The following is a 17,200-nucleotide window of genomic DNA, read 5'->3' as shown; positions in this document are numbered from 1 at the left end:
TACAGTGCTTGTATTCTGATAACCCTCATTTTACTTTAATAATGGCCCTAAAGCACAGGAGTAATGACCCTGGCAATTCCTATATGCCAAAGAGAAGCCCTAACATGCTTCATTTAAGTCAAAAGGTAAAAGTTCTCAACCATCTGGAAAGGGAAAAAAAATCATATGCTGGGTTTGCTAACATCTACTAATATAATAAGAAGACTCTTCTATCCGTGAAGTTTTGAAGAAGGAAAAAGTGCTTTAAGACAGAAAATGTATTAAATTTGTGGATGGAAGACATGCACAGAAAACCTGTTTCGACTGAGAGTAACGTGTTGCACCAGCAAGCAATGAGCCCATACAAAGACTTCAGCAAGAGAGCCCCTGAAATGAGTGACACCAAGCCATTTACTTCAAATAAGGATTGGTTACACAGATTTAGGAATAGATTTGGACTGAAAAATATAAAAATTACGGCAGAGGCTACATTTGCCAATGAAGAAGCTGCTGCCACATTTCCAACAGAGTTGAAGAACTTGATTAGGGTTTGGTACTACCAATGGTTTCAGACATCCACTGGGGTCTAGGAATGTTTCACCCATGTAGTAGTAATAGTAGTAGAGGGACTACTGTGTGCTATTCTCATGTACAAAACCAGGTCATGTGCCAATTTATGAAAATATAGTTTTCTCTGTCCATGTAGGAAAAAATATTTAGGGCCATTGAAAAATTTAAGGGCTTTTAATTTTCACTAGAAACAAACAAAACAAGTCACAATCCATTGTAATTTTTATGGTAAATTATTTGGCTTAAACTAATATTTTTCAATATCTGTTAGCTTCATCAAAGAGTAAGCAGATTTTCAATTGCAGGTCCTGAACTGTAACTACTTAAAAAGTCTATGTTTAGGTATTTAAAAAGTAAAACAAACCAACAAAACAGAAACAGAAACAGATTCATAAATATAGACAACAAACTGATAGTTGCCAGTGGGGAGGAAAGTCAGGGGAAGGGTGAAAAAGGTGAAGGGGAATAAGAGGTACAAATTTGAAAAATAAGTCTAGGGCCCTGGCCGGTTTGGCTCAGTGGATGGAGGGTCAGCCTGCGGACTGGGGGATCCCAGGTTCGATTCCGGTCAGGGGCATGTACCTTGGTTGTGGGCACGTCCCTGGTGGGGGGTGTGCAGGAGGCAGCCGATCGATGTTATAACTCTCTATCCCTCTCCCTTTCTCTCTGTAAAAAATCAATAAAATATATTTTTAAAAAATAAATAAGTCTAGGGCAGTGGCTGGCAAACTGCGGCTCGAGAGCCACATGCGGCTCTTTGGCCCCTTGAGTGCGGCTCTTCCACAAAATACCACATGCAGGCGCACATGTACAGTGCAAGTGAAACTTCGTGGCCCATGTGCAGAAGTCGGTATTTTGTGGAAGAGCCACACTCAAGGGGCCAAAGAGCCGCATGTGGCTTGTGAGCCACAGTTTGCCGACCACTGGTCTAGGGGATGTAATGTACAGAATAGAGAATATATTCAATAATCCTATTTAATAAAAAGCTAATATGCAAATGGTCGTCACGCTCTCATACGTTAACGGTTCAGACACTCAACACTGGGGAGAGAGGAATGGGGACCAGCCAGGCACAAATGAGCTCACAAGAGAGGAATGGAGACCAACCAGGCACAAATGAGTTCGCAAGAGAGGAATGGGGACTAGCCAGGCACAAATGAGCTCATGAGATAGGAATGGGGACCAGCCAGGCTACGGCCCAGCAGAGGGACAAGCCTCCCGCCCCATGGTCCTGGGAGCCAGTGGCTGCACCTGAAGCCCTGGAGAGAGACAAGCCGCCTGCCCTGTGGTCCTGAGTGCCTGCGGCCTGGGCGAAGCTGCCCGTCCACGGTCCCCTGCGGCCGGCCAGAGGGAGGGAAGCCCGGGTCCAGGGTGCCTGCAACCAACTGGAGGAGGCAATCCTGGATTGCTAGAGGCAGTTGGACATCCCCCGAGGGGTCCCAGATTGGAGAGGGTGCAGGCCGGGCTGAGGAACCCCTCCCTTTCCCATGCATGAATTTCATGCACTGGGCCTCTAGTATTATAGTAATTTCGTACAGTGACAGATGGGTACCAGACTAATCATGGTGATGGCCTTGTTAGGTATATAAATGTTGACTAACTATGTTGTACAATTGAAACTAATAGAATATTGAAAGTTTACCCTATTATAATTTAAAAAGCCTATGTTTAGTTTTTCCCCCTTTAAAATTTTTTAAAATTGATTTTGAGAGAAAGAGAGAGAGAGGGAGGGAGGAAAGGAGACGGAAAGAAACATCTGTGTGAGAGTGAAACATCGATTGGCCACCTCCTGCATGTCCCCCCACCAGGGATATAGCGTGCAACCCAGGCATGTGCCCTGACCTGGAATCAAATTAGCAATCCATTGGTGCACATGCATGGGATGACACCCAACCAATTGAGCCACATGGGCCAGGGCAGTCTTTCCTGTTTTTAACATTTAGTTTCTTTTTTTTTTTTTTTTTTTAAATATATTTTATTGATTTTTTTACAGAGAGGAAGGGAGAGAGATAGAGAGTTAGAAACTTCGATCAGCTGCCTCCCGCACATCTCCCACTGGGGATATGCCCGCAACCCAGGTACATGCCCCCAACCGGAATCGAACCTGGGACCTTTCAGTCCGCAGGCCGACGCTCCATCCACTGAGCCAAACCGGTTTCGGCACATTTAGTTTCTTGTTCACACGTATCCTATATAATAACAGCTCAGCAACCAAACGCCGAAGGACCAGACGACTGATCAACCAGTTGCTACGACACACACTGACCACCAGAGGGCAGACGCTCATGCTGGAGCTGCCCCCTGGTGGTCAGTGCGATACCACAGTGGGTGCAATGCTCGACCAACCGGGATGAGTGGCTCCTCCAGCTGTGAACCGCAGGCTGACGGGCAGGAACCCGGGCTATGATAATTGCCTCCTCACCCCAGGCTCCTCCTCCTCACTCCCAGCCGCCTCCTCCGGACGTCCATAGGCTGCGCAGCACCACCACACAGGGCTTGCAGAGCTGACCCCAGAGGCTGAGAGGAGGGCTCATGGCTGCAATGGGACTGAGACCTACTCTGCCACCTCTCAGTGCTATTGTCCCTGGGCCCGGCCCGAACCGGGTCTCCTGGAGAGGCAAGTGCTCTGGCTGCAGGGAAGATGCCAGATTGGGGAGCAGCCGCTCAGAGGGCGGGTCCACAGCCACTTGGCTGACCAGGATGAGTGACACTCCCACAGCTGGCCGATCCGTGCAGGCCACACCCCCACACCAGTGCAAGAATCCTGTGCACTGGGCCTATAGTATAAAATAATTTTAAAATTTATTTTTCAATTATAGCTAACTTTTGTAATTTATAAAATCTTAATTATCAAATTCATTTCTAGCTTTTATTAGGTTAAACTGTGAAGCCAAATATGATTTTATACAAAAATAATTCTTGGTTCCTTAAAATTTTACATAAAAAATTATACCTTTTTCCCATTCATATGCCTTAGCACCAAAATCAAGCCATAGTGATAACATCCGTGGCATTGACTGATATATGAATTGATTTCCATATTGTAGAGATCTGCAATCATACAGAGAAGATATTATTAACAGTGTTCTTTGTTTATGTTATATAAATTAAAAATTAAAAATTTAAACTATTACTTGAGTAATATATAGCCTTCTGAACAAAAATTATAGTATCATTATTTCTTCCAGGTAGAGGTTATCTTTTAACTTCCTCTCTCTCCTTTTTTCCTACTATATTCCTCACTAAGCTCGATACTGCCTGTAACAAAATTAATGTAAGTTATGACCTAGTCAAAATCCTGTCAATAATTCCTTCAAATTGCCCTTAGGATCTGTGCCTTCAATTGCACTCCATGCCCCAGGTCATGCCCAATCACTCAATTTCTGGGAAATTATAATAACTTAGTTTCCCTAATTCTACATTTCTTCCTTTCAATAAATTCCAGACGAATATTCTTTAAATTCTAGTTTTATCATGCTCTCCTCCTATTTATTACGACCACATGAACGACTCTGTCTAGGATTCAAATATTCACAATCTTGTTTCTTTATAACTTTCCAATCATAGTCTCTTACTACTCACCAGCATACATCTTCCATCAACTCCAATTTCCTCACAATCCTCTGAATAAACCATTCAACCCTGTTTCTCTGCCAATCTGTAAAAAGTCAGTAATGTCCTCTCCTTCTTAAATGTAATTATCTTTCAAATTCTACCTTCTTCATGAGGCCTACCAGGTTTCTGTAGCAATGAAGTACAAATAGGTATGCTTTTTAAATCACAAAGCCAGGGGCTTGAGTTTTGACTTCAGATTTGCCCAAAATCTGGACTCATTTGATTCATTTTTGGTATCTTGATAATATAAAAAAGATATTTACACTATTTATTTGGATACCATTCTATTATACATCAATATTTAAATGTTTTACATGTTTAACGTTTCTCTATCTAATTAGATTGGAGTTCCCTGAGGACAAATACTGATACTTAATTAGTAATAACACAGTAATTCAATCATTCAAAGGATATAAGTAAATCTCCATAACTGAGTATACTCTTCTAAGTATCCAAATGTTTTAGTGTAACTATGGATAAAATTTTATAAAATTGCCTTATTTTCTTAAACTATATTTATAGATATATCACACTATAGCTAACAGTGTTATGCACATCAAGGACTCCAAATAACTGTTTTAAAGAAAATGTATTAAGTAAATGTTATATACCAATACATATACTAATACTAGAGCAAATGAAAGCTATTACATACTTTAGAAAAGAAAAATATCCTCTGCTTATACTTTAATTTTAAAATGCCAATATGCCAGAAATTCTGCCTCAATAACAAGCAATTAATAATCATTAATAAATAAATAAGTTTGGATTTTATAAAACTTGAATTCCATTGTGGAAAGGAAGGCTTGGAAAATATTATAATCCTTTCACTTATAAACAAATATTGCTTTGATTCCTGAAAATATTGAACTGAGAAGTCCAAATACCTAGTACTAGCAACTTTAAATAGATTTATTGCTCTGAAGTAAGTTACCCTTCAATGTAAAGCAATGCTAATGAGCAAGATAAAAAGAATGAGTGGAATGTCATTATTACTTGTTAGGAATTAATAATTTGTGACTATATAAACAGTAGTCGTGAGATAATACACCATTTGGCTACAATTTTCTAATAGATGAAATTAAGTTATATTTCATCTGGTATCTAGCTTAAGAGATAAGTTCTTTTTACAAGTTTGATGTCAAAATCATTTTTGTATAGGTATTACTTCTTAAATAGGCTAGAAGATTCCACTGGCAATTAAATACAACCATTAAATATGTCAGATTTAGGGACTTCTGGCATTCTAGGAAGAGGGACTCAGGGAATAAGGGTCTGAAATGGGAAGGACATGTAATTTTCATTGTATATACTTGGTACTATAAAATGTTTTTAAAATATGCATGCCTTATTCCATTAAAATAGTTTTTTGTTGTTGATGTTTTGTTTTTTTGTTAATCCTCACCCAAGGATTTTTCCCCCCTTGATTTTTAGAGAGAACGGAAGGGAATGGGAGAGAAACATCGACGTGAGAGAGACACATCGACTGGTTGCTGCCCACATGCTCCCTGGCCGGGGTTAGGGACCAAGCCTGCAATTGAGGTATGAGCCCTTAATCAGACTCAAACCCACAATCCTTCAGTGTATGGGCCAATGCTCTTAACCACTGAACCAAACTGGTTAGGGATAAAATTGGTTTTTTTTAAGGAAAGAAAAAAAATTAACATCTCATCTAATGTAATAGGTTGAATCAGTGGTAAAGCAGAAAACATCCTGAATATGCTAAGATCTGTGATAACAATTCAATGTCAATAGTCACGCCGAAACCGGTTTGGCTCAGTGGATAGAGCGTCGGTCTGCGGACTGAGGGGTCCCAGGTTCGATTCCGGTCAAGGGCATGTACCTTGGTTGTGGGCACATCCCCAGTGGGGAGTGTGCAGGAGGCAGCCGATCCATGTTTCTAACTCTCTATCTCTCTCCCTTCCTCTCTGTAAAAAATCAATAAAATATATTTTTTAAAAAAATAGTCACCTAGACATATATAATCAGCAAACTCGCAGTTCTCACACTTACCTTCCGAAATGAAGCACAATATACCGAATGAGATCACCCTGCTTTTCCATTTTGTTATCTGTGACCATGGGCATCAATTTGTCATAATACTTGGCAAGGTAAAAGTGCCCATCCTCCCACTCTGGCAGGAACAAGGTCACATCCTGGAAAAGAGAACACAGGATACTCTCCTCAGAAAACCCCACACTATACTAGAAAGTAAAATATAAATAGATAATTAGAGGTAAAGAAAGACACTACATAATGATAAAGAGAGCAATCCAAAAAGAGGATATAACCCTTGCAAACATTTATGCACCCAACATAGGAGCACCTAAATATGTAAAGCAAACCTTGATGGACATAAAGGGAGAAGCTGACAGTAATACAATTATAATAGAGGATCTTAACACCCCACTGACATCAATGGATAGATCTTCCAGACAGAAAATCAACAAGGAAACTGTGGCCATAAATGACACACTAGATCAAATTGATTCGATTGATATTCTTAGAGCATTTCACCCCAAAGCAGCAGAATATACATTCTTGTAAAGTGCCCATGAAACATTTTCGAGGATAGACCACATATTAGGACACAAAATAAGTCTATATAAATTTAACATGAATGAAATCATATCAAGCATCTTCTGTGACCATAATTTATAAAACTTAAAATCAATCACAAGAAGAAAAATGAAAAACAAACAAATACATGGATGCTAACTAACATGTTACTAAACAATGAATGGCTTAACAATGAGATCAAGAAATAAGTCAAAAGATACCTTGAAACAGCTGAAAATGAGAACACAAGAACCCAAAATCTGAGGGACACAGGGAAAGCAGCCCTTTGAGGGAAATTCATTAACATTATAGGCCTACTTCAAGAAACAAAAAAAATCTCAAATAAATAATCTAATTTTCCACTAAAAGGAACTTGAAAAAGAACAAGAAACAAAGCCCAAAGTGAGTAGAAGGAAATAATAAAGATCAGAGCAGAAATAAATGAAATAGAGTCTAAAAAAAACCCCAATACAGATATAAATAAAATCAAAAGCTCATTCTTTGAAAAGATACAGAAGATTGACAAACCTTTAACCAGACACCGATTCATTAAGAAACAAAGAGAGCAGACCCAAACAAATAAAACAAGAAGTGAAAGAGAAGCATTAACTGACACCAAAGAAATATAAAATATTGTAAAAAAATTATTACGAACAACTATATGCCAACAATTTGGATAATGTGGACAAAATGGGTACATTCCTAAAAACATATAATCTTCCAAAACTAAATTAGGTTGTATCAGAGAATCTCACTAGACAGATTAAAACTAGTGAAATAGAAGCAGTATTTTTAAAAGGCCCAAAAACAATAGCCCTGGACATAATGGTTTTACAGGTGAATTTTACCAAACATTCAAAAAACTAACACCAATCCTTCTCAAACTATTTCAAAAATTAAAAAGGACAAAAGACAAAATTATCCTAATTTCAAAACCAGATGAAGACACAACAAAGAAAGAAAATCATAGGCTAACTAAAGGCCCGGTGTATGAAATTCATGCATGGGGGGGTGGGGGACTGCTCAGACCAGCCTGCACCCTCTCCAATCTGGGACCCCTCGGGGGATATCCAACTGCCCCCAGGGATCGGGCCTAAACCTGGAGTCAGACATCCCTCTCACAATCCGGGACCACTGGCTCCTAACTGTTCACCTACCTGCCTACCTGATCGCCCCTAAACACTTGTGCCTGCTGGCCTGATTGCCCCTAACTGCCCCCGCTGCTGGTCAAGAAACCCCCAACTCCCCCCAACCCCAGCCTGGTCACCCCCAACTTCCCCCATCTGCTGGCCTGGTCACCCTTAACTCCCCACCACCACTGGCCTGGTCGCCCCTTACTGCCCCTCTGCCGGCCTGGTTGCCCCATGCAGCCAGCTGTTCAGTCATTGGTCGTCCCTAACTAACCCCCCTCTTGACCTGGTCGCCCCACGCAGCTGGCTGTTTGGTCGTTTGGTCGTCCCTCACTAACCCCCTGCCGGCCCTGTTTGGTCGTTACTGATACTGTGACGGTATTCTGAACAATATGCATATTTCTCAATTATTAGTATAGACTAGAAACCCGGTGCATGAAAATTCATGCACTGGAGAAGGGGTCCCTCAGCCCGGCCAGGCTGCTCTCACAGTCCAGGAGCCCTCAGGGGTGGGAGGCAACCTGGTGATCAGGGGAAGGTGACACCCCATCACACCTCTACTGCTGCCACTGTCAGCAGCGCAAGCATCAGCCGGCCCTGGTTACCTGAGCCTCGGGCGGCCCTGGGCGGCTGGGGAGCTGAGGGGACTAGGGGAATCCAGAGGCAGGATCATGGCAAGGATGGGCCCACCCCCAGGAGGGGCTGAGGGGGCTGGGCACCACCATCTTGTGGCTGTGGGCACATCCATCTTTGAGGGCATGGCAATCAATTAGCATATTCCCTCCTTATTGGCTGTGGGCACTGCCATCTTTGAGGGTGGGGCAGTCAATTTGCATATTCCCTCCTTATTGGCTGTGGGCGCCGCCACCTTTGAGGGGGTGGCAGTCAATTAGAATATTGCCTCCTTATTGGCTATGGGTGCTGCCATCTTTATGACATCAGGGTCAATCAGCATATTCCCTCTATTAGATAGGATACCCCTGATGAATATGGATGACATAATTCTCAACAAAATATTAGCAAACCAAATTCAGGGATACATTAAAAAGATCATATAGCATGATCAACTGGGATTTATTCCAAAGATGCAAGGTTGGTGTAATATCCACAAATCAATAAATGTGATACACCATATAAACAAAATTAAGAATAAAAAGCATGTGACCATATCAATACATCCAGAAAAGGCATTTGATAAAATCCAGCCCCCATGTATGATATAAACTGTCAGGAAAGTGGGAATAGAGGGAACATACTTCAACATAATAAAGGCTATATGTAACAAACCCAGAGCCTATATCATATTCAATGGGCAAAATTATAAGTGTTCCCCTTAAGACTGAGAAGACAGGGATGACCATTTTCACTACTATTATTCAATATAGTACTGGAGGTCTAGCCACTGCAATCAGAAAAGAAGAAGAAATAAAAGGCTCCACATTGTAAAGGAAGAGGTAAAACTGTCATATGCAGGTGACATGATACTGTACATAGAGAATCCTAAAGATTCCACCAAAAAAACTATTTGAACTGATCACTGAATTCAGTAAAATAGCAGGATACAAAATAAACATCCAGGAATCAGTAGCATTTTAAAGAAGTTTTGTGTTGTTGTTTTTTTAATTGATTTTTAGAGAGAGGAAGGGAGAGGGATAAAAAGATAGAAACTTTGATGAGACAGGAACATCATCAATTGGTTGCCTCCTGCATGCCCTACACTGGGGATTGAGCCTGCAACCTGGGCATGTGCCCTGACCAGGAATGGAAATGATGATGTCTCGGTTCCTGGGTCAACGCTCAACTGATGAGTCACGCCAGTCAGGCCAGTAGCATTTTTATACACCAATAATGAACTCTCAGAGAACAAAACGAAAGAAAGGAAAGAAAAAAAGAAAGGCAAGAAAGGAAGAGAGAAAGAGAGAGAGAGAGAGAGAGAGAGAGAGAGAGAGAGAGAGAGAGAGGGAGGAAGGGAGAAAGAAAGTAAGAATCCCTTTCACAACTGCTCCAAAAAGAATGAAATACCTAGGAGTATATTTAACCAAGGATATAAAAGACCTGTACTCAGAAAATTGTAAAACATTGAAGAAAGAAACTGAAGAAGATACAAACAAGTGGAATCATATAACATGTCCATGGATAGGAAAAATTAATATCATTTAAAAAGGCCATACTACCCAAACAAATCTACAGATTCAACACAATGCCTACCAAGATACCAATAGTGGCCCTAGCTGGTTTGGATCAGTGGAGAGGGCGTCGGCCTGTTGACTGAAAGGCTTCCAGCCGGACCTGGGCTCTGCTCAAGGTTATAAAGTTTCAATTATAGAAGATAAATAAATCCCAGAAAAAAAAGAAAAAAGAAAAAAAGGAGAGGCTGGGAGCTTGGGGAGCCGGGGGGCGCAGCCAGCCTGAAAACAGCCATCAGCCCCTCACCCAAGCTGGCCAGGCACCCTAGCGGGACTCCCACCCTGAAGGGGGTGTGGGCAGTCTGAAAACAGCCCTCAGCACCTCACCCAGGCTGGCCAGGCACCCCAGCAGGACTCCCCACCCTGAAGGGGCTGTAGGTAGCCTGAAAACGGCCCTCAGCCCCTCACACAGGCTGGCCAGGCAACCCAGCGGGACACCCACCCTGATCCGGGACACCCTTCAGGGGAAACCAGCCGGCCCCCACCCATGCACCAGGCCTCTATCCTATATAATAGAGGGGAATATGCAAATTGACCCTAACAGCAGAACGACTGGGAATGACTGGTCACTGTGACACACACTCACCACCATGGGGGAGAGGCTCAATGCAGGAGCTGCCCCCTGGTGGTCAGTGTGCTCCCACAGGGGGAGCTCTGCTCAGCCACAAGCCAGGCTGATGGCTGCCAGCACAGCGGTGTCCGATTGAAGCTTAGACTTGGTCCCCACTTGTGGGGAGCCGATATAGGGTTAAGCCTCGGACTGACCTGTGGGCAAAGTCACAAACAATTCCCAGCTTAGAGGGCACAGTCCTCTTAGCATAATTAGGCTTGACCTTATAACACTCCCTAGATCTTATCTGGGAAGCTAATGGCCTGAGGAAGTGCAGGAAGTATAACCATGGTGTAAACAAGTGAAACTCACAAGAACAGTGTAAACAAGTGAAACTCACAAGAACAGTGTAATTTTGGTAACCACTACCTTGTTTACCTTTCACTATAAAATAAAGGCTCAGCTTGCCTTGGGATCTCTCTCTGTGGCTTCAGCCAGGCACAGGGAAGATCCACTGAGACTAAGGAAAGCTAGAGAGTTCTGAACGCTGTCTCCGTGTAAAACATTCTTCGCCAAATCCGTCCACACCTTTGGGAACCCCTGGACTGCTGGGGCTGGACCCCAGCACCCACTGGCTAGTGGACATCCCCCGAGGGCTCCTGGGCTGCCAGAGGGATGTCTGACTGCCAGCTTAGGCCCGATCCCCTGGGGACATCCCCCGAGGGGTCCCAGACTGCGAGAGGGCACGGGCCGGGCTGAGGGACCCCCGAGTGCACAAATTTTTGTGCAGCAGGCCTCTAGTCTATATAATAAAAGCCTGAGCGACCGTTACAGCACAACGACCAGAACGACCGGTCGCTATGATGCGCACTGACCACCAGGGGGCAGACCTCAACGCAGGAGCTTCCCCCTGGTGGTCTGTGTGCTCCCACAGGGGGAGCGTTACTAAGCCAGAAGCCAGGCTCACGCCTGGCAAGCACAGCAGCGGTGGTGGGAGCCTCTCCTGCCTGCGCGGCAGCGCTAAGGAGCAGCAGCCAAGCAGTAAGGAGCAGCAAGCAGTAAGGAGCAAAAGGTCCCAGACTGTGAGAGGGCATAGGGTGGGATGAGAAACCCTCCCGCCCCTCCCCCCAGTGCACAGATTTTTGTGCAATGTGCCTCTAGTACATTTATAATAAGTTTTGACACATACACTAATTTTTCTCAGTTTGCCCTCCAGATATACTTATCACACTTTACCTTTTTCTATCCTGTGTCTCAAAAGATTGACATTGATAATTTACATCAAAGGGTCTATGTGCCCTCCAAAAATTGTTCTTCTTTTTTTTAAAAAAATATATATTTTATTGATTTTTTACAGAGAGGAAGGGAGAGGAATAGAGAATTAGAAACATTGATGAGAGAGAAACATCGATCAGCTGCCTCCTGCACACTCCCCACTGGGGATGTGCCCACAACCACGGTACATGCCCTTGACTGGAATCGAACCTGGGACTCTTGAGCCCGCAGGCCGATGCTCTATCCACTGAGCCAAACTGGTTAGGGCAATATTGTTGTTCTTATAGTTTCCCCATAATTGTTCTTTCCTCAGCAGCTGCTTCCAGCTGGGCCTCATAGAGTTTTGAGTTATGTATGTACACCATGGCCCTTAATCAAAGATTCAGGTGGCTACCTATACAGATCTATAACTTTTTTTTTAAAAAATATATTTTATTGATTTTTCACAGAGAGGAAGGGAGAGAGATAGAGAGTTAGAAACATCGATGAGAGAGAAACATCGATCAGCTGCCTCCTGCACATCTCCCACCGGGGATGCACCCGCAACCCAGGCACATGCCCTTGACCAGAATCGAACCCGGGACCCTCCAGTCCGCAGGCCGACGCCCCATCCACTGAGCCAAACCGGCTTCGGCGGGATCTATAACTTTTTGTCTGTTTAACTTCTCTTTCTCAGGTAATCTGCCTCACAAATTATAGCCACTGTCTCTTACTTTATTATTTCCTAACTTCTACATTCTTTGTTTTTTTTAAAAATTTTTGTTCCCTTTTCTAACACTTTGAGGTGGATACTTAAGGCTCATTAATTGTGAGCCTTTATTTTCTTTTAATACATGTAAAATAACATTTTAAATTCCCTTGAAGAATGGGTTTAGCTGCCTGGCCAGTGTGCTCAATGGTTGAGCATTGACCCATGAACCAGGAGGTCACAACTCGATTCTTGGTCAGGGCACACGCCTGGAGTTGTAGGCTCAATCCCCAGTAGGGGACGTGCAGGAGGCAGCTGATCAATGATTCTCTCTCAACATTGATGTTTGTATCTCTTTCTCTCCCTCATCTCCCTTCCTCTCTGAAATCAATAAAATATATATTTTAATAAAAAAGAATGGCTTTAGCTGTATCACATGTCATATTTTTATTATCATTCAGTTCAAAGTATTTTTCAATTCTCACTGCAATTTGTTCTCTGACCTATGGGTTACTGAGAAGTATCTGTCTTATAACACCATCTACGTACCTAGTAAATCTTAATAACTACTAGTAAGGAAGGTATATATTGTGTTTGTTCAAAAATATTCAGGCTAGGGTAGCTAACTTTGGGGAATGAGGGTGAAAGAGTGGATTGTGAAGTGCTAATAATATTCTACTTCTTCATCGGGATGATGGTTTCATGAGTGTATTTACTTTGTAATAGTTCCTCCAGCTATATACTTATGCTATATACGCACTAAAAGTCAAACAGGTTTCCTGGCTATTTTTTAAAATTATATTTTTTATTGCCTTTAGAGAGAGAGAAAGGGACAGGGAGAGAAAGAGAGAAAAAAAATCAATGTGAGAAACACTGATTGAATGCCTTCTGCACACCTCCTACTGGGGATCTAGCTGGCAACTCTGGCATGTGCCTTTATCTATAATAGAACTGGTGACCTTTTGTTTCATGGGACAATGATAAACCAACTGAGCCACACTGGCCAGGGCTCTTGGCTATTTTTATACATGTATTCTTCCATCTGGACTTTAAAATAATTTGATCCATTTTCAAAAACAAAACAAAAGAATGAGTTTCTTATTGAAATTGTATTATAACTATACCTGCCTTATATTTTTTCATAACTGCATTGCTTTCAAAGTTAGCTGTTTCTTCCATAAATCGGCCTACTAGCAGCATAGCTCGACCATGGATTAACATGTCCTTACTCTCAGTTGGAGTTTTATTTTCAGGGAAACATAATTCAACTCCCTTCTGAAGAACAATTAGTGCCTGGTGAACATCACCCTAAAAGAAAAAAGGCAACAACAAATCTTTTAATTTAAGAACGTATTTCCATTTTTTGAAAAACAAATACAATTGTTAGGATTTAAAGTTCATTAGATATTTTATGTGTAGGTCCATCTGAGTTTCATGTTCAGCTCTTATTTCCATCCTATAAAAGTAAAATCCTAAAAAGGTAACATTGCTTCATTTCGTGTAAAATTCATAATCATATACTCATTCATTTTAGTCGATCAAAGTGATGGGGACTGAAAATAAGTCTATATGACTGGGGATAAACAATGAATAAACCCAAACCTCTGGCTTAAAAAAGTTCACAGTCAAGTGAAGAAATAGACTATGTACCTAAAATAACAACCCAATGTGTTAAGTACCTTTAACAGAGGAATATACATAGACATAATGGGGTAAAGTAAAGGGAGTCCTCTAAATATACCTGAAAATACAGGAAAATGGAAAAGAGCATCAGTCAGGAAAGGTTACCAAATAAGGAAGATCTGAATTAGGTCTTAAATAATGAGTATGAATTTTCCCTGCAGAGAATTCAGTAAAAAACATTCTTGGTAGAAGGAAAAATAATTTTAATTGGTAGAAAAGTGAGTAGTCTGGTTTTAGCTGAAGCCTAAAGGGTTTGTTACTGAAACTGAAGAGGCAGACTGGAACTCAATCACAAAGGGCCTTTTGTACTTTCTAGAATTCAGACTTAATGCTAAAGGCATACAGAATACTTTGAAGGATTTTAATCAGTGGAGCAACATGATTCAACATGAATTTTAGAAACATCAGATTGCAGTAATGTATATAGAGAAAAGGTGAGACTGCCAAAAAGGCTATTAACATTGTTATAGGTTACAAATGGAATGAATAAAAGCAGCAGAGACAAATAAGAGGGAGATAATTTAAAAGACATTTCTAAGGTAGATTTAGTGTCCAACTGGATGTGAAAAGTGAGGGAGGGTAGGAGGGTCAAGATGATGCCCTGATATCTTGGATGAGAGAATGTAAGAGTCCTACCTAGAAAAATAGGGAAAATGGGAGAAAAAATGGCACTGAACTGCATTTTTAACATATCGTGTTTAAGGTATTACAACTTATAGAATTATACTAGCTCAGAAAATGATCAGGCACTAACCAATGCAGCCTGAATTATTACTTTCAATTCCCGTCCGTCCAGGAAACATCTTCCCTCCTGTCGTTTCTCAGCCACCATGAAGTTGGTCCAGCCACAGGTGGTACCAACTATAATTGGTAAATGTCAACTTCAGAACATGCTATACCTACTGCTAATACTAAACTGGTGGCAAACATGAGGAGATATATAAATAACAACCTTTTAAATATTGGGCATAAGCTTTGCAAGTTAAGATATTTAAAAAGCCTTTTTCACATTACTGTAGCTTTAATCTGACTATTGGAGACTTTGTGCAGAAGCTAAGCCCTTCCTAACAAGCTAGATTAATTGGAAGTGAATCTTGACGGTAAGTACTGACAAGTCCACACAAAACTAATTATCTGCCAAGGATGTGAATAAGGACAATGTTGTGTTCATTTAACAAATATTTTTTGATATCTTACTACATACACTCTTTATACATATAGGAGGTTAAAACAAAGTAAAATTGGTCACGTCCCTCAAGAAAATAATGAAAAACATGTGAAAACTGAAATAACTACACTTAAGTCTTGAAATGGAAAACTATTTGGGGTCTTCAGGATAGAAAGAATAGTTCCTTCCCAATCATGGTAGCTAATGATGAAAAAAGGTGACAGAAAAAGAAGGTTCTCAATTGAGATTACACACTGTCTGTCACTCAGGCCTTTAGAAAAAGTACATAATCTGCAAAATACATATGTATATGATGATATTCCCTTGGTGTTACCTTGGACCACAGCCACTTTGCTCTTTCCACATACAGTTCAGCAAGTCGTGATTCTCCAGCATTGAGCAGAGCATTGTAGGCTGTCTGGTGGTGACCAGCCTTTCTAGCTACTCTGGCACTCTGTAGCCAGCATTCTCCAACCATTTCATTGTAATCTTGTCTAAAGAAATGTGACAGAACAGGAGGAAAAGAGCATTTTTAAGTGTATTCAATGACAATTAAAATACCTCTTTCTAACATGGAACATTCTTAATACACTATTTCAAAGAAATCAAAGATTTGCTAAAAAAATACTTTTAATTTTCTTAAAGTACTCCATTTTTATCAATAAGTCTATGAAGACCTATTAATGACCCATATCTGTACTTCCCCCTGGTAAGTTTTTTTTAACATTAAAAAAAGATATATTGCATGTACATGTAATTCTTAAGTTTCAACTATGTAGAGTAGCCCTGACAATTAAAACCAAAAAAATAGAGATTCAGAGAGAAAATTAGGAAAGCTATATACCCCCAAGTAATATGCAAATACAATACTAAATTCACAATAATTGACATTTTAAAACAAAGTGTGGAAAAACCTTTTGTTGAGGCTTAATAAAGCTCTCCGGAGAGCCAGAATGGGTTCCTTGGCTCTATAAGAATTCTGGGTCATTTCTAGTCGAGCTACCCAGTTTAGAGAATCTTCTTGAGAATTATCACCTAGAGACTCATGGAAAAGTGGTTTGATGCTATGCTCCAACTCACACAACATGTGTAATCTAGAGACAAACAGAGGCAATGTTAAAATAATATAATCTTCATCCTTATTAATCTCATATATAATGCATGTATATTAAATTAGCCATGAAAATCTAAAATGTGCAGTTTTCTTTGGAAGAACTTTAACCAATACATATTCTTAGTAAATATAAACAGTAACATCTTTTCATATTGGGTATAGTATGATGTTGATTTAAATATTTAGCCCAGCTCGATCCCCAGTGTGGGGCATTCAGGAGCCAGCCAGTCAATGATTCTCTCATCACTGATATTTCTATCTCTCTCTTCCTCTCCCTTCCTCTCTGAAATCAATAAATGTATATATATCTTTATTGTTCTTTCTTACCTCTATGTGTTTTATGTTTTATTGATGTTTACAGAGAGGAAGGGAGAGGGATAGAAAGTTAGAAACATTGATGTGAGAGAAACATTGATCAGCTGTCTCCTGCATGCCCCCTATTGGGAATCGAGCCCATAACCAAGGTATATGCCCTTGACCGGAATCAAACACAGGATCCTTCAGTCTGAGGGCCAACGCTCTATCCACTGAGCCAAACTGGTTAGGGCAATAAAGATATATTTTTAAACATACTTTAAAAAATTTAGTGCTTACTATGATCCCCAAATTCTTGTTAATTAAGTTAGAGAATGATATATAAAACTAAATTCAAATGTATGAAAATAAAACTTTATCACCTTTAT

General features: G+C 40.9%; 1 protein-coding gene across 6 annotated transcripts in view; it reads right to left on the bottom strand.

The window, feature by feature from the left end:
• Positions 1 to 17,200, bottom strand: part of ATR (ATR serine/threonine kinase) — a 186,760-nt gene that overhangs the window by 30,478 nt on the left and 139,082 nt on the right. For all 6 annotated transcript variants that reach the window (XM_059688266.1, XM_059688268.1, XM_059688267.1 and 3 more), the window contains 5 exons: positions 16,318 to 16,497; positions 15,738 to 15,897; positions 13,681 to 13,860; positions 6,178 to 6,320; positions 3,503 to 3,600 (listed from right to left, as the gene is read on the bottom strand). In XM_059688266.1, the coding sequence (XP_059544249.1) occupies positions 3,503 to 3,600; positions 6,178 to 6,320; positions 13,681 to 13,860; positions 15,738 to 15,897; positions 16,318 to 16,497 (761 nt within the window). The remainder of the gene's footprint in view (positions 1 to 3,502; positions 3,601 to 6,177; positions 6,321 to 13,680; positions 13,861 to 15,737; positions 15,898 to 16,317; positions 16,498 to 17,200) is intronic.

The sequence above is a fragment of the Myotis daubentonii genome, chromosome 3, assembly GCF_963259705.1.
Source record: "Myotis daubentonii chromosome 3, mMyoDau2.1, whole genome shotgun sequence".
NCBI classification, from domain to species: domain Eukaryota; kingdom Metazoa; phylum Chordata; class Mammalia; order Chiroptera; family Vespertilionidae; genus Myotis; species Myotis daubentonii.
This window is presented reverse-complemented; position numbering and strand designations above follow the sequence as displayed.